The sequence below is a fragment of the Theobroma umbraticum genome, unplaced genomic scaffold (genome assembly GCF_002168275.2).
Source record: "Theobroma umbraticum cultivar Fairchild unplaced genomic scaffold, ASM216827v3 scaffold_302.0, whole genome shotgun sequence".
In the NCBI taxonomy this organism is placed as follows: domain Eukaryota; kingdom Viridiplantae; phylum Streptophyta; class Magnoliopsida; order Malvales; family Malvaceae; genus Theobroma; species Theobroma umbraticum.
In genome coordinates this window covers 464,429-489,600 of record NW_018397287.1, presented here as the reverse complement: position 1 = coordinate 489,600, position 25,172 = coordinate 464,429, and the positions used below count along the sequence as shown (strand labels likewise).

Below are 25,172 nucleotides of genomic sequence, written 5' to 3'. Positions count from 1 at the left end.
AAATTCAGTTAAGGGACTTCAAAGAAAGAGTTTGTACATGATTTTTTGAAGGTAGAAGGCCAAGAGAATGATCTAAACCTCTGAAAATTTACAACATTTAATTACCTCATTTGGATGATGATCTGATGATGTTTCTGTAGAAATAATTTGTTGGAACCTAGTCCTTGTGTAACAAGGACTCTTGCAAAATCATGGTTATTTGTACTTCAAACTTGTTGAGGTTTTGAGAGATTTTTGACATGATGTTTGGGTCATGGGATGTCTCTAAATGGTGCCAAAATCAAAACAAAAATATGAAGAATGGAGCTCCAAAGAATTCGGGATAGCATAAGTGATGCAGACATGATGAAATTGCACTAGCTTGTGCAATTTCTTATTTGTATAATTAGGAGCTGTACTAATTCAGTTATGACCTTGATTTAGACTCTTAATTGTAGTGAAATATATCCTAAAGAGTTTAAGATTGTCCCAATTCAAATTCTAAAATCAAATTGGCAAAGAAGTAGGACTCTTGGCTATAAAGATCTAATTCTAATTGGACTAGGATTATAAAATCGAGGACAAGGATTAAGTTTTCAAATAGGATTAGAAAGCCTAATTGGATTAGGATTCCTTGTGAATATTAAATTTCTAATATAATTAGGACTCCTTTTGAAAATAAAGGTCAAATTTAAATTCATAGTCCTAAAAAATTTTGAATTACCAAATCTATGCTTAATTGTATTCCTAGTTGGACTAGGACTTTTAAATTAGCACAAGACTTGTTATGAAATTAGGACATCTATTTTAACTAGACTTCTTAAAAGTCTTTAGGACAAAAGGAAAGACTTAGAAGTCAATATTATTAGGGTTCAATGAAATTTAATTATATTGAATTTTTGGAAAAATTGTTTCCCCTTAGCATCAAATTATTTAGATTAATATCTTGGAAGATTGAGTGATATTATTGACAAATGACATATAAGATCTTCAATTTGAATTAAACATAAATTTTATATGTTCATTATATGATAATGAATTTATGAAGATGATTATGGACTTAGATCACTATAATGTGTTACGGATGGTTGTGTTTGAATGCATTTGATATTTATTTGTTTTATAAATAGAGAGTGTGTGCCTTGCCTTTTCTCTATTTTATTCAAGAATTGTAAAATTCTCTTCTCATCCTACTCTCTTCAAATATAACTTGAGATTTCTTTGCAAATATGTAATTAGAATTCATAAGATTGTATTAGATAGAAACTTTTGTGATTCCAAGAATGGAGGATGAAGGCATCAAGGAGACATAGAGATTACAAGACTACAAGATATGGTGATATTTGTATACCTATTGATACATGATGAACATATGTGTCAATAGATTTTGTTCAAAATGCCCTATGGGTGTCCTTAATAGATTATAAGTTTATTTACATTTAATACCATTTAAGTAAGTATCTTCACTTTTATTTTTCTTCCTACTAACTGTCTATTTACTTAAGATTTTTAATGTAAATAAGCAAACACCTCCCCCCATTTGGATCCAAGAAACATATCTAAAAAATCAAATCTCAAAAGAATCAAAATCTAAGTTTTGGTTTCAAGAACAAAATAAAAAAAATTTGACTGAAAATAAATTTTGAGCTTTAATTAATCATAGCAAACGTACTTCTAAAATTATGAAAAAATTATTTTAAGCCATTTCAATATCAAAGGAATTATTACTGTTATTTTTTATTTCCATTAAATTGTTATACAAAAATTACATATTTTTGTTCCTAAAAGACTTAGAAAAATTTATGCTTCTGATGGTGACATCCAAACATGTTTGCAAAGGATAGTAAATGTGAAAAAGACAATAATCAATAATCGAAATCATGTATGATAAAGGATCAAAGGCTCACCAAGGAGATGTCCATTATATAATTGGGTCAAGTCACCAACTTGACGAAAGGAGGGAGGATCGGCTTCTGCCATGTTCTGTGGGAATAAGCCTTCTCTCCCCTCTCCACCCACCAAACAAAGAAGTTGAACCATGACTAATCCAAATCGAATAGTCATGCACCAGTGAAGGTCTATAGCAGTACCCTTAGAATTATATGTTTTTGACAGATTCAAATACCCTAATTGAAACGGCACGTTACAGTTAGATGTTTCCATTAGTTTTGACAAATTCAAACTTGAATTGAATTGAGGTATATTACAGCTTTAGGAAAATATTCGGGTTATAAAATCTATTGCAGCATTAGCAATTGTCACTATGTACACAACAGGGGAAAAAGTTTCAAACACTTAGCTTCTTCAGTTAAAATTATATTCCTGTCATGTTTGGATGTACACTACCTTGACTTGAAATGATAGACTATGTTTGTTCTTTGTGTTGACAGAACAAAAGTTGCAGAAACTTCAGTTGATTTGTCAAATTTTATTCTCAAACAAAAGTGCAAGTTTCTGGAACTCTACTTCAACCTGCTTAAAGGAAGCAGAATTAGAAAACAATTTGATTTGATAGTTCACTGAAATCTCCTAAAATAATTGTAATAATCTACTAAAACAATAATAATTTATTATTTAAAATCTCCCATGTATTAAACCTGCTTTTTGCAGGCAAATCACGAGTGTGGATCTGTGTCATTTCTCTCTAAGCCTAGTAGGGAAGAAGATTCCCTCCCCATATCCCTCTCTGGTCTGAAAGGCAAAACTCCTATGGATTGGGATGATGAAGATGCATATGTTGAGAATGCACTGATATTACTGTTCACCGTTGTGCTTGTTCCTCTCGTGGACCCTTCAGCAACCACTTTTGGCGCTGCTGGTCTCTCAATATTGATGACTCCTTCTAGCATCTGTACCACTTTTCCCATCATTGGCCTCCGGGAAGGTTGCTCCTGGATGCACCAAAAGCTCACCATAATTGCCCTTGCCGCTTGCTCAATATCAACTTCTTCTAGTCTTTTGTCAACAATGCCCTCAATATTACCCTTCTCAAACTCCTCATAAGCCCACAAAGAGAATCTTTTACCATCTGTTTCTGTTGAGACCTCGAAATTCCTTGTTCCACTCACTATCTCTAACAAAACCATTCCATAACTATAAACATCACATTTTGAAGTTATTGGGTGATTAGCAAGCCATTCTGGTGCCAAATATCCTCTCGTCCCTCTAATACTTGCTAAGGACAAGTTCCTATTATCCTTTGGATTCATAAGCTTTGCAAGGCCAAAATCTGACACTTTAGCAGTGTAACTTTCATCTAGAAGAATGTTTTCCGGTTTTATGTCACAGTGAATTATGCAATCTCGACATTCCTCGTGAAGGTAAGTGATTCCTTTAGCTGTTCCAAGAGCAATGTTAAATCGATTTTCCCAATTCAGCGATTTCCCCTTGTCTTTCAACATAAAAAGGAAATTGTCAAGTGAACCATTTTTCATGAATTCATACACTAAAAGCCTATGACGCCCATCAGTGCAAAATCCGACCAATCTCACCAAATTCAAATGGTGTGTACTACTAATAGTTGCAACTTCCATCCTGAATTGTTTCTCACCCTGCTCAATTCCCTCTAGTTGCTTCACTGCAACCACCATTCTATTAGCAAGTGTCCCTTTGTAAACTGCCCCAAAACCTCCTGCTCCAAGCCTCTCTGAAAAACCCTTTGTATACTGTTGCAGTTCTTTGTATGAGAACTTCACCGGTGCACCAGATGCATAATCAACAAGTACATATTGAGCTGACATATGCCTAAATTTGGGACTACCTGGGTAACAGCAGCACCAAAAACCAATCAATAACGCAACCAAAACCAAAAGGATAGCCAAAACCACAACAGCAACAATCAACACAGATGACCTCGAATTGTTATCTTTCCCTGCAATATCTTGGTATGGTGATGCGTTTGGAACCGCTGACCCACAAACTTTCACGAATGAGGTGCTAGGAAGAATCGCATTCTGGTAACCACTAACAAAATCTGGGGTTTTCATGTAACAAGATCCACTTCCATCAGCTACTGAAGTGGAAGCAATGCAGGAACCACTCCCAAGACAATTCATTCTACAAGCTACGATTCCCACGATGAATGTCTGAGAGGAAACCTCTGGCGGATAAGTTAAAAATTTGGCATGTCCTAATTCTAACATGGTGAAATTCCCTGGACAATCCTCAATCTCCACTTTCCTCTTGCATCCTTTTCTACTATCATTTGCATCAATGAGCTCAAAATTCTGGGATGGGCATCCACAAATGGGATTCACATCTTTGTAACTGCAAATCCCCATGTTGCCACAGTATCCAAAAACCTGACACTGGTCAGTTACAGCCGCCCATGTCGGGGTTATATTCCCACTCTCCTTCGTAGTGCTATAAATCCTCAAATTACCATCACTATCCATCCTCAAAAATCTGAACACACCATTCCCTTCACCGTAGTCAGTACTATAAGCCATAATCATTCCACTAGAAAACGAAGGATCGAAGCCTCTCAAAATTCCAGCAGACTGCAATACATATCTAGGTGAAGTCAAATTTCCTTTGATGGAAGAGTTGAATCCTAGATTCCAGTATTCTATACTATTATTCCACTTTAAAGTAAGATCCCCTAATTTATTAAGAGATAGCGAGTAAGGACCAGAACGCAAAATCTTACCAACAGTAAAATCCTGTGAAGGAACGAGGGTATCAGTCGGATTCTCGAACGAGGACCATACTGGGAAACTATCATTGTTAAGCAGCTGAAAGTTGCCTGAATCGTCAAGAGACGCATGTGAGACACCTCGGTCAGCAGTGCCAGAGTCCCAAATAATGGTGCCGGAGCCATTAATTAGGCGGAGGGCTCCGGAGAGAAGCAAATGTAGAGTCCCACCAGAGTCAACAATGGCTCCAGCGCTATTGCTGCCATCACCAGCCGACCATACTGTAACTCCAAGAGAGTAGGTGATGGCAGCAACATAAGAAGAGGGAGTTACAGGAATGAAGGAAAGCGAGAAGGTGGAGGTGGGAGACGACCAGGATTGGTTTGCATCTGAAGCGTGAAGAGTTGAGCCTAGAGGTATGATGGTGGACGATGAAGAAACGGCGAAGAGAAGATGGAGGTGAAGGAGAAGAAAAAGGGATAATTTGGGCAAGTTTTCCATGGTGTTGGCGTTTATTTGCTTTCTTTCCCCTTTTTGATAGTCCATATCATCATTGCATTTAACGAGACAAGTAGTTGAAATGGAGTACAGGCTAAAGAACGAAGACATCGTACCGTAAAAGCAAAGGATAAAAGAGATTGTTTTAGCCGATTTTCTCGTGGCGGAAAGTGAAACTCTGCTTTCTCTTCGTCAAGGTCGTTGGAGCAGTTGAAATTTCGTCTACTCCCTTCGTCGCCATGGGTCCATGAAATTTCAAAGCTCCCTTTTCTTAATTTTTTATCTTAATTAAATTTCAATAAATATAAAAAATTTTAATTTATTATGACTTATAAATACATAAGGGTCAAACTCAGACAGTATTTATGAAATAAAGAAAATAATACACTTAGGGTAATATTTGGTGTGAGAGGGATCATCCCAAAATCTATAGTAATTTGCCCTTGGTGATTGGATCACCATGTTTGGTAGGAATTAAATAATCTAACAAATCACCATATTTGGTAGGAAATCAATAATCTTACATGAAAGTGACATAGGATCATTTCTTCTTCTTTTTTTAAAAAAAAAGAATGACGAGAAATATATTTTATGGATGTGAAGTGATTTATAATATTAATTATAGATACTATTACTCTTTTTCATATGTAAAAATAAAATATTATTTTTCATAGTAAATATCTGTCATTCTCAAGAATAATATTTTTGCATTGAGTTCAAAATATTACATCCTTTCTTTACTTTTTATTTTTTTTATGCTATAATAATTTTTGGTTTCTCGGCAAACTTATTATCATTTTAATAAATTTAGTTCATTTCATCATTTTTTTCAAAGATATGTATGTAATTAATATATAATTTTGAAGTTAATTTATCTATTGATAAATATATTTTTAATAGTTGTTGATTAAATCATTTAATTATACCTTATATTCGAAAAACAAAACATATTAGTACCTTACAAATTGTTATCTTTATACAAAACTCAAAATATTATTATTTTTAACTATTATATAGTTATTTTAGTATTTAAATGATTTTTACATGATACTAAATATGCTGATTTATAATTTTTAATCAAATATGAAACTTAGATGATTTGTGATGAGATTATTATCCTAACAAAATTTTTAAGTTGATTTGAAAAATATATCATAAGTAGCTTAAGTAAGTCATAAGGGGACGAAGTTTTCTCCCAATGTTGTGCATAGCAAAAGAGAATATGAAGACTACAAAACAAGAACGATCATTCAAGTTTCAACTTAAAATAGCATAGCCAAGTAGCCAATAGAAATTGAGTAGCTACAACCAAGAAATTTAGTCCCTAACCAACCTGTTAACCAACTACACCACCGTTCAAAATTCACAAGCCAAAACAGAAGGCCGAAATTAAAGCAACCAATTAGAAAAGGATTCAGTTTTTTTTTATTAATTATTACCTAATTTATATGAATTCGTCATTGCACCCTTGCATATGATATTTCTTGAATAATCTTTCAAGTTTGGTACAAATATACTCCTGTAACTAATTATTGATTAATTGTCATTACTCAGTACGTCACTTATTATTTTTATACTCATATGATGCTAATGTAGATGGTTTAAAATATCATATGATCATGTTATCATGTTACATCAACATTTTAGGTTATCATTTATTAATACATGTCAACATACATGCCATGTCAGCGTCACATGTCATTGAACGACAATTAATTAGCATTTTGATTAAAAATAATTGATTAACCATTAGTTATAAAATTTTATTTAATTGAAATAAAAGTATAAAGATTTTATTAAATGTAATAAAAATAAATATTTATTTAAATTTTCTTAAGTAGTTTAGAAAAAAAATTTTATCTAGCTGACATAGATAGCCTCGCAAATTACTTTTTGGAACAAGCTAAGCGTCAAAAGCTAAAATAAAAAGTCTAAAGATCATAAATGGGTATGTTCGTAATTTTAGTATTTTCCTTATTTAGTTAGAGGTCCTATGAGGATTGTAGGTATAATAGAATTTCTCTTTTATTTTAATTTACTTTGACAATAAGTAAGCATAAGTTTAAGAATTTACTCTTTTTTTTTTTACTCTAAGGAACTATAGAGTAAAATACTTCTTTATTTAAATTTACTTGCATGTCAAGTAGAATTAAGCTATTATAAATAGCATCTTTAGATATTTATTAAATAATTTTTTAAAATTATTAAATAATATTATTTTTTTTAATTTTAAGTTTAAGTTTTTGCATTTGAAACTTGATTATCAACTTTAATGGTTTGTTAAGTACTAGTCTTTATTTTCATGCTAACTCACTGCGTTAGTCGGTATCAGAGCACGAAAACTCACCCAATTTAATGGTAGGTGACAAAATTATGATAAGCGCTAGTTTTTATAGCGAAAATCATAACCTGAAACCTTACGATCTATAGTGCAAGATCAAGAGGTAGTGTTGAGAACCTTGGAGCAATGAATAAATCTCAAATTCCAATGTTTGGAATGACGTTTTAAAGAAGATCGATTTAATGCTTTAGGTGTATATACCAACAAAAACCAAAATGATGAAAGGCCACGTACCAAAGATGATGTAGCTCGGGAGCAACCTGTCTGCAAATCTGTTCTTGCAAACGGACGTAGATAATAAGTCAACATGGAAGATTCGAATGAACAAAATGATTATTTGGTAGATGCATGAGATACTTTGAAAATGGAATGAATGATTATGATGATCGAGATAACAGAGATTTAAGATTAAAGGTAGATATTCTTTGCTTTTATGAGAGTCTAAATATTGAAAAATTTCTAGATTAGATTGCAAAATAGACAAGTTTTTCAAATATATGGAGATTCTAGAAGGAAAAAAAGAGAAACTTGTAGCATGCAAATTGAAAGGCAGAGCTTTTGCATGGTGGAAAAAATTACAATCCAAAAGGAGTCGTGAAGGGAAAACACTAGTTAGAACCTAGTACAAGATGAAACAGCTGTTAAAAAATGATTTTCTTCCTCCTGATTATTAATAGAATTTATTCCAAAAGTACTAAAGATGCCATCAAAATCAACAAATTACATAAGTATACTATAGAATTTATAAGATGTGGTCGAAGAAATAACCTAAGGGATACAAAAGTATACAGGTTGCCAGGTATCTAAAAGGGTTGAAACCCATTATCAATGACCCTAGCATTGAGAATTTATCTAAAATATGAAAAATTACTTTAAAGGTTGAACTGATATTGCAAGAAAAGAGTAGACCTGATTATTTTCACAAGAGTTATAGTGGGTATAATCATAGAGCATCAAACGACAAGAATAAATCAATTTATGATAGTTTTACACGTAATGACCTATACAAGGAGAAAAAAGTGGTTGGAAAGCAAAGATGGCAAGTGTGAAGGAGGATCAGAAAGCTGCAAGTCTCTATGCTAAACCAACCTCAAGAAAGTGTTTCAAATGCAATCAACCTAGTCATAAATCCAGTGATTGTCTTCTCAAAAAAGTAGTTCATGTGGTAGAGCGTGAAGAAGATGATGATGAGATTGGTTGTGGTCCAAATGAGGATGATGACAATAGCTTGAAATATATGGTGAGAAGAATGATGTTGTTTCCAAAATAAGAAAATCACACTCGATGGCATCAATTATTTTAGATCAGGTGCACTATCACCAACCATTTATTTGATGTAATTATTGATAATGGTAGTTGTGAGAATATTATTTGTAAGGATGTTGTCAAAAGTTTGGTTCTTAATATTGAGAAGTACCCCCATGCATAAATTATTGGCTAGATTAAGGTAGTGCTCAAGATTCATGTAACAAAATGGTATAAGTACCTCTTTTTTTTTTGGCAAATACAGAGATGATGTAAATTTTGATATTATAGATATGGATGCTTGTCTCATGTTATTTAGTAAACCTTGGCAATTTGATGTTGCAATGCAACATGATGGAAAAGAAAACACCTGCAGATTGAAGAAAAATGACACAAAGTTTACTTTATTGCCAATGAAAGGAAATGCCAAAACCAAAGCTTTTAACGTGGAGGGACAAACTTTCTTTACCCCTACTTATTCAAGGAATGTGTTAGAGGCTGCTTTTAAGGAGTCAATAGAGGTGCATGCTCTAATTGTGAAACGGGTGTTATCTAGTAAAAAAATAAAAAAATAGTAAAGCATCTAGAAGCAGTCAAATCGTTACTAGAAGAATTCAATGAGGTGATGCCAAAAGATTTACTTGATGATTTACCACCCATGAGGGATATTTAGTACCATTTTGATATGATTGTTGGTGCTAGTTTACAAAATTTGCATCATTACCAGATGAGCTCAAAGGAGAGTGACATTTTCAAGGAGAAAGTGGAGGAATTATTACATAAAAGACATATCTAAAAGAGCATGAGTTCATGTGCAGTTTCTACCTTACTAACTCGAAAAAAGGATGGGACTTGGAGCATATGTGTGGATAGTCGACCCATCAACAAGATTACTGTTAGATACAAGTTTCCAATTCCTAAGTTGGATGACATGCTTGATAGGTTACATGAGGCTAAGGTGTTTATGAAGATTGATCTTCGTAATAAATACCATATTCGAATTAGATCTGAGGATAAGTGGAAAACAACTTTTAAAATGAAAGAACGGTTGTTTGAGTGGCTCATGATGCCATTCAGGTTGACTAACGCACCTAGTACCTTTATGTAGTTGATGAATCAAATACTAAAACCTTTTATTGGAAAATTTGTCATAGTTTATTTTGATGATATCCTGATTTATAGTCAATTAGAAAAGGAGCATCTTTTGCATTTGCATGAAGTAGTAAAAGTCTTACAGGAAAATAAGTTGTATGTGAACTTGAAGAAGTGCAACTTTATGGCAAATAAGCTGTTATTCTTGGATTATGTAGTTAATGCAGATGGTATTTAAATGGATGTAAAGAAGATTCAAGCTATTAAAGAATGGCCTACCCTAAAAACAGTAACAGAAATCAAAAGTTTTCTTAGGTTGGCAACATTCTATAGGTGTTTTATCAAAACTTTCAGTAATATTGTAACACCTATTACAAAGTGCCTAAAAAATGAAAAGCTCCAATGAAGAGAAGAAGCTGCAACCAATTTTTCTATACTAAAGGAGAAGTTATGTACCGTTTATGTTTTAGCATTGCCAAATTTTGATATATTATTAGAAGTTGAATATGATGCTAGTGGTGTGGGGATAAGAGCTGTTTTTTCAGAAAAGAAGAAACCAATAACTTATTTCAATGAGAAACTTAGTGATATGAGGCACAAGTGGACCACCTATGACAAAGAACTTTATTTTGTCGTGTATGCTTTGGAAAATTGGGAGCATTACTTGGTCAAGTGAGAATTTTTTCTATACTTGGATCATGAGGCATTGAAGTACTTAAATAGCTAGAAGTGGATCAATAAAGACATGAATGCTAGGTGGTCTCAGTTTCAACACAAGTTTCCTTTCAAGCTGAGACATAAGTTTAGAATACAGAATAAAGTAGCAGATGCATTGACTAAACATGTGGATTTGTTGGTGACAATGAGACAAGAAGTTGTGGATTTTGATATAGTAAGGGAATTGTATCATATAGATAAAGACTTTCATGCTGCATGGGAAAAGTGTATCACAAATCAACTTGTTGAGGATTTTTACATTCATGATGGTTTTCTAATATGGGGTAACCAGCTTTGCATTCCTAGATCTTCATTGAGAGAAAAGTTGATTTGAGACTTCCATGCTAGAGGTCTTGCTGATCATTTAAGCCGTGACAAGATGATTATTGCTAATGGAGAAAGATATTATTAACTTATTTGAGAAGGGATGTAACAAGATTTGTGTAGTGATGTTACATATGCTAAACCGTAAAAGGACAGTCCCAAAATATTGGTTTGTATATGCCTTTACCTATTCCAAAAAATATTTAAGAAGATTTATTTATGGATTTTGTACTCGGATTGCCTCGAACAGAAAGGGGCATGGATTCTATTTTGTTGTTGTTGATAGGTTTTCTAAAATGACACAATTTATCCCTTGTAAGAAGACTTCAAATGCAAGTGAAATAGCTAAATAGTTTTTTAAAAAGGTTGTTCGTTTGCATGGTGTGCCTAAAACCATCACTTTAGGTTGGGATAACTAGTTTCTTGGTCATTTTTGAAAGACTTTATGGAAGATGTTTGATTCATCTTTGAATTACAGTAACACAACTTATCCACAAAATGATGGCTAAATTGAATCGGTGAACGAAACTCTTGGCAATCTAATTTGTAGTATTTGTGGAAATAGATCGAAACAATGGGACTTTGCATTGGCACAAGCAGATTTACTTATAATAATGTTGTTCATAGTACCATAGGAAAATTTAAATTTGCATATAAAGTAGGATTATGCTATTATAAATAGCATCCTTAGACTTAGTTATTAGATAATTTTTTTTTGAAATTATTGAATAATAATTTTTTAAAAAAATTTGAATTTAAGTTTTTATATTTGAAACTTGATTATCAACCTTAAAGTCTCAATTGAGTGCTAACCTTTATTTTCACTAACTCGCTACTTCATTGGCATTCTATCCTAAGTCCATTTAACATAAGTAATTATTGCTAGTTCTTGGATTTTTCTTTTTTGGAAGTGGTTCATGTATTTATAATACAATACAAAACTGATTATTTAGGATAAGTTACACAACATTCTCAAACCAAATTAACTTACATAGACTTAACAGCAACTTTATTTGAGACTGAAGCGTTGAGAAAATGATCCATTACATCTAGAATGTCATCCTAATAGAGCTTAAAAATCTATAGTTTGGCAAGTTGGTGGACGTTAATGGGATACACTTCAGTGTGAAGATAAGAAGTAAATGCCTTGGTTGCTATTTCAATATTTACTGCTTCTGTTGGATGCAGCCCATCAAAGAACACATGAGCACTCCTGTCACCACATACCTTCCCACCTTTCTTGCACAAAACTCCACTGCCTCCTAATAGGCTCGATGGCACCACTTCACAACAAGCATTGTCAGCATTGCTGAAACCTGGAAAAAGTAGAGGAAAGTGAACAATATATATGAATTCATACTTTTCATTTGATTATTTGACTTTGTTGTTCAAATCCTTTGTAGATCAATAAATGTGTTTTTACGATGCAATGAATCTTACCTTTAGAGGCAGGGTTCTTGATGATATCCCTTATAATCTTGTATGAGTTGACAAAAACAATATTAGCAGATGGCATTTCGGCTTTGGCGACATCAACCAATGACTTCAAGCCATCATTGAAGAGAGTAGCTGCATGGTTAAGAGCTGTAACGCACCTGCCCTGACGCGCTGCTGTAACCATAGGAGTACAGCCCAGTGGATTTACTGACATCAATACAAATTTCCTTGCCCCTAAATTGTACAGTTTCTGCAAAATCCATGGCAGCTTACTTTATTTTGTTTCCTCTATCTCTATGGGTCCAAATTGAACAAGTTAAACACCTAAATCAAGTTTATGACACAAAGAAATATCATATGATGATTTTATGTAATTGAAGTATCCCAAGAATCATTGTCTGTCGTTCGCCAGAATAGCTTTCTCCTTGACGCACTTCAATTTTCCTTTTTCTCGAAATTTTTTTTTTTTTGTTGGTCATGGATGAGCCAAGAAACAAACACTTTCGAAATCATAGTACTTTGACTACTTGTATGGATGACGTGACACCATATGCGCCACTCACCGAAGAAAATATCAAGACATATACTTTACAATCCAAATACCAGAGCAAGGAGACTAGGTCCCATTCACTTCAAGTCTGTCTTGCGATAAACAGTGCAATCTTTGCATCGGGCTGTTGAAGCTCAAAGTTCGTATAACTGCTAGACTCCTTGTTACATCTTATCCTCACAATTGGTGGATCAAAGATCTAAGATAAAATCTATGTCATTTCACCTCTCCTCACTTCAATACCCATTAATTTTTCTGGTTTGTTTTCTTTACTCTATTTATTTGGAGAGATTATTCTGGTCAACTGGAGGATGTCATAGGTTGAAACTTATAGCTATTGCATTCAATATGAAGAAGACGAAACAGTTTTAACCGGTGACGTTTGCTTACTTAAATATAATGGCACATGTACGATGTCATACAAGTTAATTCCATGTTAAATACATTGATTTGCATGTTCCCTACCTATCACAAGACACACAAAACATGCTTACTCTTAGCCTTAAGTAAGCTTTTAGTCATGAATGGTTGTACCTTGAGTTGCTGGGAAAGTGAGTCGGTGAGATTGGCAGTGAAGGCTTCAAGGCTGACAAGATTGTAGGATTTCCTTAAGAAGTAGTTGAATGAATAGTCGTTCCCCCCAGCTCCCACAACAAACAGGTAGTTGGGAAGCAATTCCCTGCTTCCGCAGCGCACCTGTTTTTCCAGTTCTGGCAATGTGACCTCCTCAAAGTTCCTGATTTGTTGGTTCAGAGTGATTACTTGGCGCTGTTTAATGCAAATCCAAGACATAGAGAGTTTAATTAGCCCAATTCTGCTATCCTTAAAGAGGGTGTGAAATAAGTTTTAAGGGAGAGCTTTTGCATGTCATTTGTTTGATGTGAAGATGATGAGCAAAAATTGATGGGTATCTGCTGCAACTTGGCCTGTTCCCACACCCAAAATTCCAGCATATATCACTATTATGATGAATGATCCTACATGTTTATTCTGTCGCACAAGCAAATGGTTTTCCTAATACCCCCAAAATGCATATCAAAGATGTTCTGATAGTTCGGTGAAACCTCCTTTCATAAATGTTCAAGAATTTCATGGAAAATGACTTAACTAATTTATTTATGTTCTAACAAAACCCCTCCAAAAATTTAGAAATGCTAAGATGATACCAAGTTTGGGATAGCTAAAAGGCAAAAGCTTATTATGGCAATAATGTGATGATGATAGTGATTGTGACTGGAGCTTTTGGTGTAAATGATGTTGATAGTAAATAGAATTTTGGTCTTACCGCAAGAAAACCAGTGTCATCTAAGATACCGGAGGCACCAGAGGCAAAGTTGACACCATCGACAACTTTTCTTCCCTTGGTTGAAGGGTCAGAAAAGGTAGGGATAAGAGAAGGAAGCTTAAGCTTCTCACCGAGAAGGTCAATGACGTTTTTCCCATTTGTGAACCTGCCAGAAGGTCCACGGGGGAAGTCTATCCCATATGGTAAGAAATCAGCCTTGGCCGTCGAGTATTGAAGGTAGTTGTTGTTGCCATTGTCAACCAAAGAGCTTCCGAAGACAAACATCCCTTTGATCTGATGATCACTTCCATCCTCCCCACCTTTGCATGGAAAGAAACAGGTTAAGAGTTGGAGGCAGAAAAGGATAAGCGAGGTTGCTGTATTTTTAGTCATCATCTTGAGAAAGGGGGTAAGCTTTCTGCCCTGGTCTGGGGTTTGAACAATCAGCTTATTAATATTGTCTTTTTGTGCGGAAGGGGCTAGAGGCTTATTAATAGGAGAAGGAGAACGAAGGTCTCACCATTCATTCATATGTTTGGTCATAATTGCTAGTATCAACTTCCTTGTATTCCCTATTAATATCATACTAACTAAACAGCTTCTATCTAATTTATAACCCACGTATAATTAGAATTTTTTATTATTAATTAAAATATCATTTATTATTATATTTTACGTTAGCATAACGTAACATGTTAACATATAATAATAAATAATTATTTAACATATTGATGTGACATAATAATATGATCATGTGATATTTTTTACTCTTTACATCAATATCACGTGCACAAAATATGATAAATGACATTTTAACTAGTAACAATTAATCAACCGTTAATCACAACAATCTATTTGATGTAAAAAAATAAAAATATATGAATTTAATTAAATAAAATAGAACAATAATGATTTATTTAAAATTTCTTTAATTATCGATAAATTTTTTCAAATATTATATATGTCAAATATGTTTTACTTTTCCTCTATTATTTTGCAAATGACATAATAAAGAACTAAACCCAACATCATAAATCGTAATATTAAGAATGGGGTGAGGGTAATAGATGTTGTTCAAAATAAATAAATGAATAAAAGAACTGATAAAAACTAATTAATCTTAATTAAGGATTTTGCAAATACTACTATTGATCTTAATTAATAAGTCTAATGCACCATGGCGTTAGTAGTTAGCTCAGGGTCAGCACTCAGCGGCACCTTAAACAAAGCTACAAAAGTCAAGTCCAGGCTGAGATATGGGCATATAAATAAACGTCTCTCTCTTAAATGCTCAACCATATTAAGGCAGGAATTAAAAAAAAACAATTAAATTGGACTGATGATATCTCTTTGCTCAATCTGAAAATATTTTTTATTTAATGTATTATTCTCATTAATTTCAATAAGGTTATTGCATTAATTACATTTTTTTTCTCAAATATCATCTTAGAAAAAAGCAACAAAAAAAAAAAGGTTTGTTTGAAAAAAATAATGACAAAGCAAGAATTGAAGTTGTCAATTCCAATAAGTTTGGCCAGAGAACACTTCATTTTCCTGGAAATGTTGTCTCACGGGTAATAAATGTGGTAACTGTGGGCGGTGAGTTTTGAGGACAACGAGTAGCTACGTTCATTGATTAGGGTATTTAAAGTGTTCTGTTCCTTCAAGCAAAGACATTTACACAAAATTTATATACTAAAACTATGATTATGTGACACTGTTCCCTTCTCGCATGACCACAGCATCGACTCTCCTTTCATTTGGGTTCATGCGTTGAAGCTCTGAGACTTAACACCACTGAGACATCTATGCTTAACAACTTGTCTATGTCAAAGCTCTTATTGCCCTATATTCAACTAATTAAACATTTATCTTATCTACATTCAACCTTTAGTCATACCAATATTCAATAGAATTATTCATGTTTCATCAGACATCAACACCATTACATTTACGCAAACCAATTCCTTCTCTTAAATGCATCGAATAATTTTTTTTTTCTCAATTACTGCAACAGTCAGAAATTAAATTTTCAATTAATAATGTCAGAATTCATACCCCACAGCTCGTTATCATCCTGGAGAGATAGCGATCCAGTTGGGAAGTTTTTCATGGGTTTTCTTTCCCCATGTCAGTCCTGTCCCTTATCCTCTTTCTGAATGGTCTATTGCTAGGAGGAGAATACATTAACTTTCTTACCCAAATGTTGAAAATTAATTGCACCCCTAGAGTCCTACTCCTGAGCATTTGGATAAAGAGATCAAACATATTTGGTTGAGTAGAGATTGTGGGAAAAACTGGTCCTATTAAATTGTAAGTTAAAAGGTGAGACCATATTTCTTTAGGTAGTATAAAACAAATTGCTTTTAGAAACTACTTGAAAGGAGACTAATTAAAAAAGGTGTCAAGTATATCAGAACTTTTATGGGTAGTGATAACTTTTGATAAATAGTTTTAAATTTTTCTATAAAACGGTATTGAAAATTACATCATTATTTTATAATTGTATCATTTTAATTTTATTTTTCTTTAAGTGATATTACATACTATTTTATATTTCAAATTGTAAGTTGTAACCATAAATATAAATGAATGTTAAGTTGGAATAACACTCTAATCTGGGAGAGGCAAGTATTGGTGGAATTCTTCGAGATTATAAAGGGGAAGTAGTTATAAGATTTGCTATGTCTATCGGTTTTTGTGAAGCTAATCAGGTAAAAATTCTAATTATAATAGAAGCTTTCTTATTGTTTAGCAACTATATAAAAAATTTACAAGTGAAATTATGAATTGAAATGACTCTTATAATGTGATCAACTGGATAAATAATCCTTTGAAAGTTCCTTGGCGTTTCAGACAACATATGGTACAGATTGGTTGTTTTCCACAGCTCAATTTCCAATTCAATGGTCACACATACACTTATGGAGGCTAATGAAGAGGTAGATGTACTAGCCAAACAATATGCAACATGTGAGAGTTATTTACTCCAATTGGTTGGTTTAAGAAATTTTTTATTACATATGTGTTAGCTTTATAAGCTCTAAATTGATTATAGTTTTGAAATGACAAAAATAATCAAAATTGCTTGAATGAGTTTTTTCCTTAAATTATTCATGTTAAAAACACCCTAGCATTTGCTTTTAAAATGTTCAAATACTTAACATATTTTAAAAGTGTGGGGATGAGCCCTACAACCAATTGAGATTGGTCAAGGCTTGGTTCCAATCATGCAACAATATCATTCATATTGAATGATTAAAGGTTTTTCTTCACCAATAAAATATTAATTACAATAAGTTAAAAGTCTAATTAATTGAAGTACAGGAGATTAATATGCCTTGCAAGGAAATTATAATGGGTTGCAGTAATGAGATCCCAATGCATCAGAGCATAATCTCAAAATGTTGCTGATCAATGTATCATTGAGATTGGACATCAAGGATATTTAAAGACGAGTACATTCTATGTTCCTTATTTTGGAAGTACGCAATCGATCATATAGATTGAAGTATAGAGATACTTAAAACTAGAATATAAGTGCTTATCTAAGAAAGCAAGTTCACTGAAAATGACTTGCCATGAAGGGTACATGTGGTAATACACTCCACTATCTATGTAACACTTCTCATGTATTAGTTGTAAAGTATTCCCTAGACTTGAGACACCAAGTTATCTTGTATATGGAATGATATGCTTTAATTTCATCTTTACAGGTGCCTAACCAAAGATGGCTAAACAATATGCTTTTGGGTAGATTATGAAGCATGTGAAGGCAAATGAATAGTCAAGATATAAATCATCAGCTCAAGTTTTTTAGAGGATATATCTTATCAGCTCTTGGTTAAAATTAGCTGATTAAAGTCCTTAGCAAAAGCAACTTAAAAATTATAAAAAGGTTTCATAAGTCTTTATAAAACTAATACTATAACTACAAGAACGAAGATGGAGATCAATAAGAGTAGACATTGTACCAAGCTCTTATCATTTCTAGGATACACTGGAAGGTTGTCAAAGAATCTTTTAACTCTCCTAACAAGTAGATAACCATGATGTATTGCTAGATGTCAATCTTAGTGTATGGAATCAATATGAACTAATTGATTGAAATTTATATCAATCAATTAAGTCATAAATCAATTCCATTGCTAACATGTTAAGAACCTAATAGGTCACACACAATGACATTTGAATTAAATTGGAAAAGTGATGATTTAAGTTAAACTTAAATCATACGCTAGGTAATTAACTTCTATAAACTTAATTAAAAAGAATTTAATTAAGTTTTGAGCATAATATATAAATAGTTATAATTATAATGCCAAAATTGCAATAATATAAAAGAAATTATATCAATTTAATTTCTATTGGGTTTAATTAAAATAGTTTAATTAAGTCATGATCCTATATTGTAATACGTTATAATTTGACGAACCTTATTGCAAAATTAAAGTTAATTTTAACCTAAATATATAAATCTTTTTTAACTATTTTTCCACATATGAAAAAGAAAAGTTGTAAAAAAAAAGGAGTTTTCTCTTTATGTGCTGTCACCTACTTTGTGAAGAAGAAAAAATTGTTGTTGAAGCAATTTTTCAAATATGTGATTCAGCCATCCTTATGATGAGTGGAAAAGGACAAACATTGTTCCCTTTTGCTAGCACAAAAGCATGGTTAAAATCTTCTTCCTTTGTAAAAAGGTTCAAGTGAAAATGTGTGTACTAATGTTGGAGGCCAAGAGTTTGATTGGTTAGGGTTTTTGCTACTTGTGGCGTTCGCAGGTTGCATTGAAAATATTGCTATTCCAATCAACTACAAAACTCTTGCTTTTCATATTAACACATATCAATTCAGCTCCATTAAGATCAAATGTAGTGTAAGTATTGTTTTTGAATTTAAAGAATAGTTTCTTTCAAGCATTTGCCCAATACTTAGTAAATTTTGACTGAGATTAGGCACATATAACACATTAGAGATCAATTTGATACCCTTTCATGTTTTTATTATAATAGTGCCTTTTCCTTTTACTTGCACGAGATCACCATTTCCAATCTTGACTAAGGAGTTGTATGAACCATCAAGTTGTGGTGTTTTGAGCGCAACTTGAGCTACAGATATCCAATTGCCATGATGTTAAAACCACTAGAAAGCTAAATGAAAAGTCTACAACTTTTGTATGTATCACTTTGCCTAGTTCGGACCAGATCATAGCCAAAATCACATGGGAAGTGACTAAACTATGGTAGGGATAGCACTGAGGCTGGAAAGCATAGAGCAACAACAGAGCAGCTTCAGCACCGCGGCACCATGCACTCAGCACCTCGGCACCACCTATGTTCAGCCAAGCTAGGCCATGGGACATCAAGCAGCGCCATGCTCTTAGCACTGCGACGCTACCCAAGTCAACCAAATTACCCCAAGGCAGCAGCCTCGGCGTCACAGTGCCATGATCCCAGGGCTGTGGCACCAGCACGTAACTTGGAAATCCTGCACGCTCTGATCTTTTAAATTGAAGGGCTATGTGGAGGGGTTTAAAAAGGGATTTTTTTTGGCTGAAAGACTAGAGTTCAAAGCAACCTTCAGGAAAAAAAAAAGAGCAGCTTTCTACAGAAGAGGAAAAGAGGAGAAATCAAGAAAGATTGGGTTTCATCAGCTCATTTCTCTCACTAGTTTTCTCTTTCTTTCTCTAACTTTTATTTGAGAAATGATTTATTTTATGAGAATATTGAACTTTGTTGTAAATATGATAAGCTATTTTTTTTTCTAAGATTGTGGTTGAGCTCTTCATGTAATTTGAATATTTTAACTCTCTTTTACTTATTATTAATAGGTATTGTGTTGTTTATTTCAAATCTATACTTATGGCTTCTAATTGTTTTATCAACAATTGATTGATTTGAGTTTCTAAATGCAACTTGACAAAATAGATCAAGGGTTTGAATAGTATGTGTTCACTTCACTTACAGCTTAGGTGATTTGATTAGTCTTTTGGATAAAAATATACTTAAATATGATGTGCAGCCAAATTTAGAGCATAAGCTAGCAATCAACCTATTGATATAAGTATAAAGAGGGAGATTAAATTCAAATGAACAATAGAGTAATTCCACAATCCTAGACGCTAATTCACTAACTCTCTAGCACTTTTTAACATTAATTCTCTAATTTAGCTTGTTTCCTTTAATTTTATTTTTAATTAATTGTCAAATTAGAATTATTTGGATACGATTAGATACCTAATTTTAATAATTAACAAAAATTTAGATGAACGATATGACTTGGCTCTATAACAATTTCATTATAATTTATAGTTTTGAACTTTTCATTGTGTCAAACAACCATAGCCTTATGCAAGTTGAAAAAGAATCAAGTGCCAAAAAAGAAGAAAAGAATCGTGCATTCAGGTACAATGGCATCGAACTGGAATAGATATACCCACTGGTTGTCTTTTCTCTCGAACAATGGCTTCCTTAATCGCTGGCAATTTTTGCTGAACCTTTTTCCAAATGTGATTTACAGCACCATCAGAAGGAATTGGCCCAATGCCACCCGGATGGCCATTATCATACACAAAAATAGGCTGCACCTTAGCCATATTCTGACGGAATTCATCCCTACGTTTTTCAGCAAAACTTCTAAGATGAGCAACAAGCCAATTTGGTCTCAAAGCATCACTTACTGCCACAAAAACTGAAAATGTTGAGTAATCCACCATCCCTTCAAAGGGGAGCTCAATATTGTCGCTGACAATCACGGGAATACAAAGACTTTGGATGGCATCAAAAAGTCGGCATGAAGTGGGAGTATCACCAGCTGGGTGCAAGCAGAACTCTGATGATCTCATCCCCTTAATTGACTGCTCTCTTCCAGTGGCATTAGGGAACCCTTCTTCCATAATAACTCCTGGTTCGTTAACCAACAAGTCCCATAATTTTTCTCGAACTAGGCCTCCCTGAAAATTTTAATAAAATTGACAACAAAGTCAAGCATAGGAGAGACATAAAGATTTCAGTAAGAACTGTGATAAAGCCAGCCTGAAATTAACAACATAATAAAGGAAGCTCAAAGCTGAAATGTCTTAACCCTCAGTATACAGTCAAAGGTAAACAACAATCAAGTAAAACAATTTTAATTTATAAGATGATACGCAGCTAGCTCCAATGTTAGGTTGTTTGATACTAACCCGGTGCCTGTGTTTAGCTCCCTTAAAATAAAGGAGGGTTTGTCGTTTCTTGTTTTCTGACAACTGCAGCCTAGGAAGCAGATGGGTATATGGAACAATCACGTCTTTAAGCAATGAAACTTGGGTGTGATGTATCACGTCTGATGAGTTACCATTGGATGATTTAGTATCAAGCCTAAACCACCCACCAAAATCCACAACCAGTAAAATAGCTGGGGCTATCTCTGCTCTGAAATGCCACATTGCAACTGGGTCTGCCAAAGAATGCTTCAAGGTTTAACATAACCTGACAATCCAGAGACTAAATCATAAGCTGTAAAGCATGCATAATAATTTTCCACTTTTTTCCTTCTTCTTTAGGCACTGATGGTAAATTATCAACAAATCATTATATTCTTATATGAAGAGCCAATTTCAAAGGCATGGCATATTTTAGTATAATTGACCCTACATGGCACAATATTTTCAAAGCAAGGAGTCAACAATGATATAGAAAGAAAAAGAAAAAAAAAAGAAGGTGGATTACACAATTAAACCATAAAAGTTAGAGGAGTAGTAACGGTGTATAACCTACAAGCTACAAGACAATAAACAGTTTACAGAAGCTGTAAGACTTCAAAGCTAACAAAACAGCTCGCCTGAATCAATTTCTCTTATTCCTTCTAAGATTGTTACTGAGGGGCACAGATTTCAACCAATATATATGTAACACTAATTTTTCAAAACTTAAAAAGCTAGCTAAATAAATTTGAAAATGCTAGACCTTGGGCAATAGGCCACCTCTTTCTAAACTAGCTGAATGACACACAACTCTTCCCCTTTTTGACTGTCTGAAACCTATATCTCTCTTTTGTGACCAATTTGGGCTCGGCTTGACTTTCTACACCTCACTTTGTCCTAAACTACCTTCATGTCATCCTAAGGCTAATTACACAAAATTGACAACCATGCTATCCTCTGCCTTAAAATCTGACCTTCATCAAAGGCACTTTCATACAATAGTAGCAGTCTTCTATCAAACACAGCAATTTGGTTTCAGATATCATTGTCAATGATTTTCTATGAAAATTGCACAGCAGCTGTGCAACCATCTTCAATACAGCCTACAAGCTTAATTTGCATTGAACTAAAAAAATTAATATTGTGCACAAAATGATCAGCATATCAGTACAGGACTCCCTAACACAAGAATAGCAACTAGGATGATGCATCCATACAACGCCTAAATAAAAAGATGTCTTCTAAAGCAATGAGTGCTTGTTCCTTTAGCATGTTTACAAATCCCACATATTTTACTAATCCAAGCAGACCAACCACCCCTCCAAGATCACTACTTATACTCATATTCTTCCAGCTACTAATGACTAACAAACTAACTATCAAATGGTAGAAAAATATAAATCATAGGACTAAATAAAAACACAAGTTACTCCACTTTCCATTGCCTAATAAAACCTATCCATCCAAGAACAAATACCAAAGAAACTAAAAGAATCCATCCTCAAGTCTACAGCCAAGTCCACAATGACAGAAAAGAGTTGTCCGTACGACTAACCAAGCAAAACACTGCTGACTAAGGTACTGTCTGATTGCTATATTGCCACTTTCTTTTTGCGATTAGAAACACAGAAAGCAACAAGTCTATAGCACAAATCGTCCTTCAAAGCAAGTAGTACTATTTTTTGAAAACTAAAAAATAAATGCCATATTTTTGGGAGACCAAAATTCATTATTTTGCTTTTTTATAACATAATCACGTTGAAATCAGTACTGAAATTTAGTCACAATATTCGTTTTGAATCAATTAATACAACAATTAAGCTTCTTGAATGACTTTCAGGAAGGAAAAACAAATAGAAAAGGTAACTACAACTAAACAGCCTAAATAACTAAATCCCAATACATTCAACAAAAAGAAAAACTCAGAATAAGAAATTAAGCAATAAGCATATGGATTTAAAAGAACACAAAATATACTCAAAATTAAGCACATTACCAGTGAGAACGAAAACATGATCCCGTCCTCCAGACCGTTTCCAAGCCTCAGTTTTCCTCACAAAATCCACCACTTCCTTTTGCCTGGAGTAATCTCGATTTCCAGCTTTCTTCTTAAACGCACCGCTTCCCGATCCCAACTCCATCTCGGCACTCAGGGTAGCAAAAAAAGGAACAAAAACAACATTAGCCTCACTAACATCAAAAACCCTTTTAGCAAAAGATCCAGTTCTTAGCTCTCCAGGGGTTTCCAAATCACCAAGGATCCAGTACTCCGCACTGTATTGTTTGATCAATGGATTCTCAGGATAAGGAGGGTATTTGGTGGATTTGGTGAAATGGGTACCTGGGATCTGATGGTCCGGGTCCGCGGGGATTCGAGAATCGGGGTGATTGGAAGCCCAGTATTGTTCGAGTAAGCCAAAGTTAAGGGATCTGGGAAGGTTGGCTACGTACACTTTGATGGAGTTCTGGAAGGAAGGGAGGGTAGTTTGGGAAAGGGAAGTTGCAGGTTGAGTAGTAGGGGAAGTGAAGAAAAAGAAGATGAAGAGAGAAAGGGAGAGAAGGGAGAGGAGAGTGAAAGTGAGAAACAGAGATTTTGTTGCAGTGCTGCTTTTCATTGCCATTGCTTCTCCTCCTTTGCTTTGCTCCTCAGTTTCCTTCTAACTTGTGCGCTTCTTCACTCATTTTGGCTAGACCGTGAGGGGCTGTATTGAATTTGAAGAGGATGCTTTGAGATTTGGGTATTTCAGTGAGCTTGCAGTAAGAGGTTGTTTAGGAAGAAGGTTTCTGAGGTAATTATCATTAAGAGTAATGATAGATCCAAATATGCCCCAGGGGTGTAAAAGCTCAACGCGATTCACTAGCTAAGTGCCGTCGCGTTGTCTGCTTCAGGGAGAATGTGATTAACATTAGATAGACGAGGAGAATCAGAGTACATATTTATAATTATAATATATTTAATTATATTATATTATAATATTTCTTTTATAATAAATCATTATAATTAATAAATATAATGTGATTATAATCTGCAATTATATTATATTACATAAATTGTTAAAAACATTTTTATTTTTTAAATTAAAATAAGAAAAAATTATATTCAAAAATAAAAATAAAATATATTAAAAATATAATTAAGAGATGATATTATATTCAAATTAATATTAAAATAATATAAATATATTGAACTTACATTTTAATATATAAAGACTATTCTAAAAATTGATATTACATTCTTCGTATTTTAATCTTTTCGTAATTTATATATCAAACATTGTAATACTATCTTCATATTATTTGTAATCACGTTACATTGTAAGGTACTGAATGTCACTTTATTATTTAGTTTTTGATTGTTGAAAAGATAATTATGGAATGTTCGATATATATATATATATCGAAGGAAGTCATGATTGCAAAGAATGTGATTACTAAAAAGATTACATTACATTGTTTGATTTGAAAAGATTTTACTTAAAATGTAGTGTTAATTTACATAATTACCTGAAAATATAAAATTGGATAAACTTATATATTTTTAATGTAAACATTTAACTTTTTAAACTTTATCTCTTAAAATAATAAATAACAACATGACAAAACAACAAAATATTTTTATATTATTTATTTAAATACTAAAATATACAAAATTATTACATATTTATTTTTATAATAATACCTATAAATATTGCAAATACTTATTTTTGTAATAGCACCTAGAATTATCACATGAATAATAATAAAAAACAATATTCAAAAAGTTTTTCAATTTTTTTGTCAACTTCTTTGGCTAATTATTTCTATTTTTATTTTTTAAAAATAAATAGTAAATATTTTTAATAATATTAATAGTAGTGTTATTTACAAGTACATATAAATACTAAGAG

The 25,172-nt window shown here is 33.2% G+C and overlaps 2 protein-coding genes and 1 pseudogene across 2 annotated transcripts; all 3 read right to left on the bottom strand.

The window, feature by feature from the left end:
• Window positions 1–2,445: 2,445 nt before the first annotated feature.
• On the bottom strand, window positions 2,446–5,307 carry LOC110428552 (G-type lectin S-receptor-like serine/threonine-protein kinase At1g34300 pseudogene; annotated as a pseudogene).
• A 6,443-nt stretch (window positions 5,308–11,750) lies between these two features.
• Window positions 11,751–14,596, bottom strand: LOC110428568 (GDSL esterase/lipase At1g29670-like). The gene is made up of 4 exons (XM_021444428.2): window positions 14,103–14,596; window positions 13,352–13,585; window positions 12,271–12,517; window positions 11,751–12,146 (listed from the first exon to the last, which is right to left on the bottom strand). The coding sequence occupies exons 1-4, from the start codon at window positions 14,496–14,498 to the stop codon at window positions 11,911–11,913; spliced, it is 1,113 nt and encodes a 370-aa protein (XP_021300103.1). The 5' UTR covers window positions 14,499–14,596; the 3' UTR covers window positions 11,751–11,910.
• A 5,778-nt stretch (window positions 14,597–20,374) lies between these two features.
• LOC110428550 (Exostosin family protein) lies at window positions 20,375–24,170 on the bottom strand. Its single transcript, XM_021444406.1, has 3 exons — window positions 23,282–24,170; window positions 21,286–21,539; window positions 20,375–21,054 (listed from the first exon to the last, which is right to left on the bottom strand). The coding sequence occupies exons 1-3, from the start codon at window positions 23,904–23,906 to the stop codon at window positions 20,503–20,505; spliced, it is 1,431 nt and encodes a 476-aa protein (XP_021300081.1). The 5' UTR covers window positions 23,907–24,170; the 3' UTR covers window positions 20,375–20,502.
• Window positions 24,171–25,172: the final 1,002 nt, after the last annotated feature.

Bases quoted from the DNA above. Each gene is read 5' to 3' on its own strand.
- LOC110428550 (XM_021444406.1), bottom strand. From the start codon at position 23,906: ATGGCAATGAAAAGCAGCACTGCAACAAAATCTCTGTTTCTCACTTTC. The intron at 21,540-23,281 runs GTAATGTGCTTA...ATTCTTTGGCAG, and splicing joins TCATGTTTTCGTTCTCACTG to ACCCAGTTGCAATGTGGCAT. The intron at 21,055-21,285 runs GTTAGTATCAAA...TAAAATTTTCAG, and splicing joins GAGCTAAACACAGGCACCGG to GGAGGCCTAGTTCGAGAAAA.
- LOC110428568 (XM_021444428.2), bottom strand. From the start codon at position 14,498: ATGATGACTAAAAATACAGCAACCTCGCTTATCCTTTTCTGCCTCCAA. The intron at 12,518-13,351 runs GTACAACCATTC...TGGATTTTGCAG, and splicing joins CACTTTCCCAGCAACTCAAG to AAACTGTACAATTTAGGGGC. The intron at 12,147-12,270 runs GTAAGATTCATT...TACTTTTTCCAG, and splicing joins CAAGAACCCTGCCTCTAAAG to GTTTCAGCAATGCTGACAAT.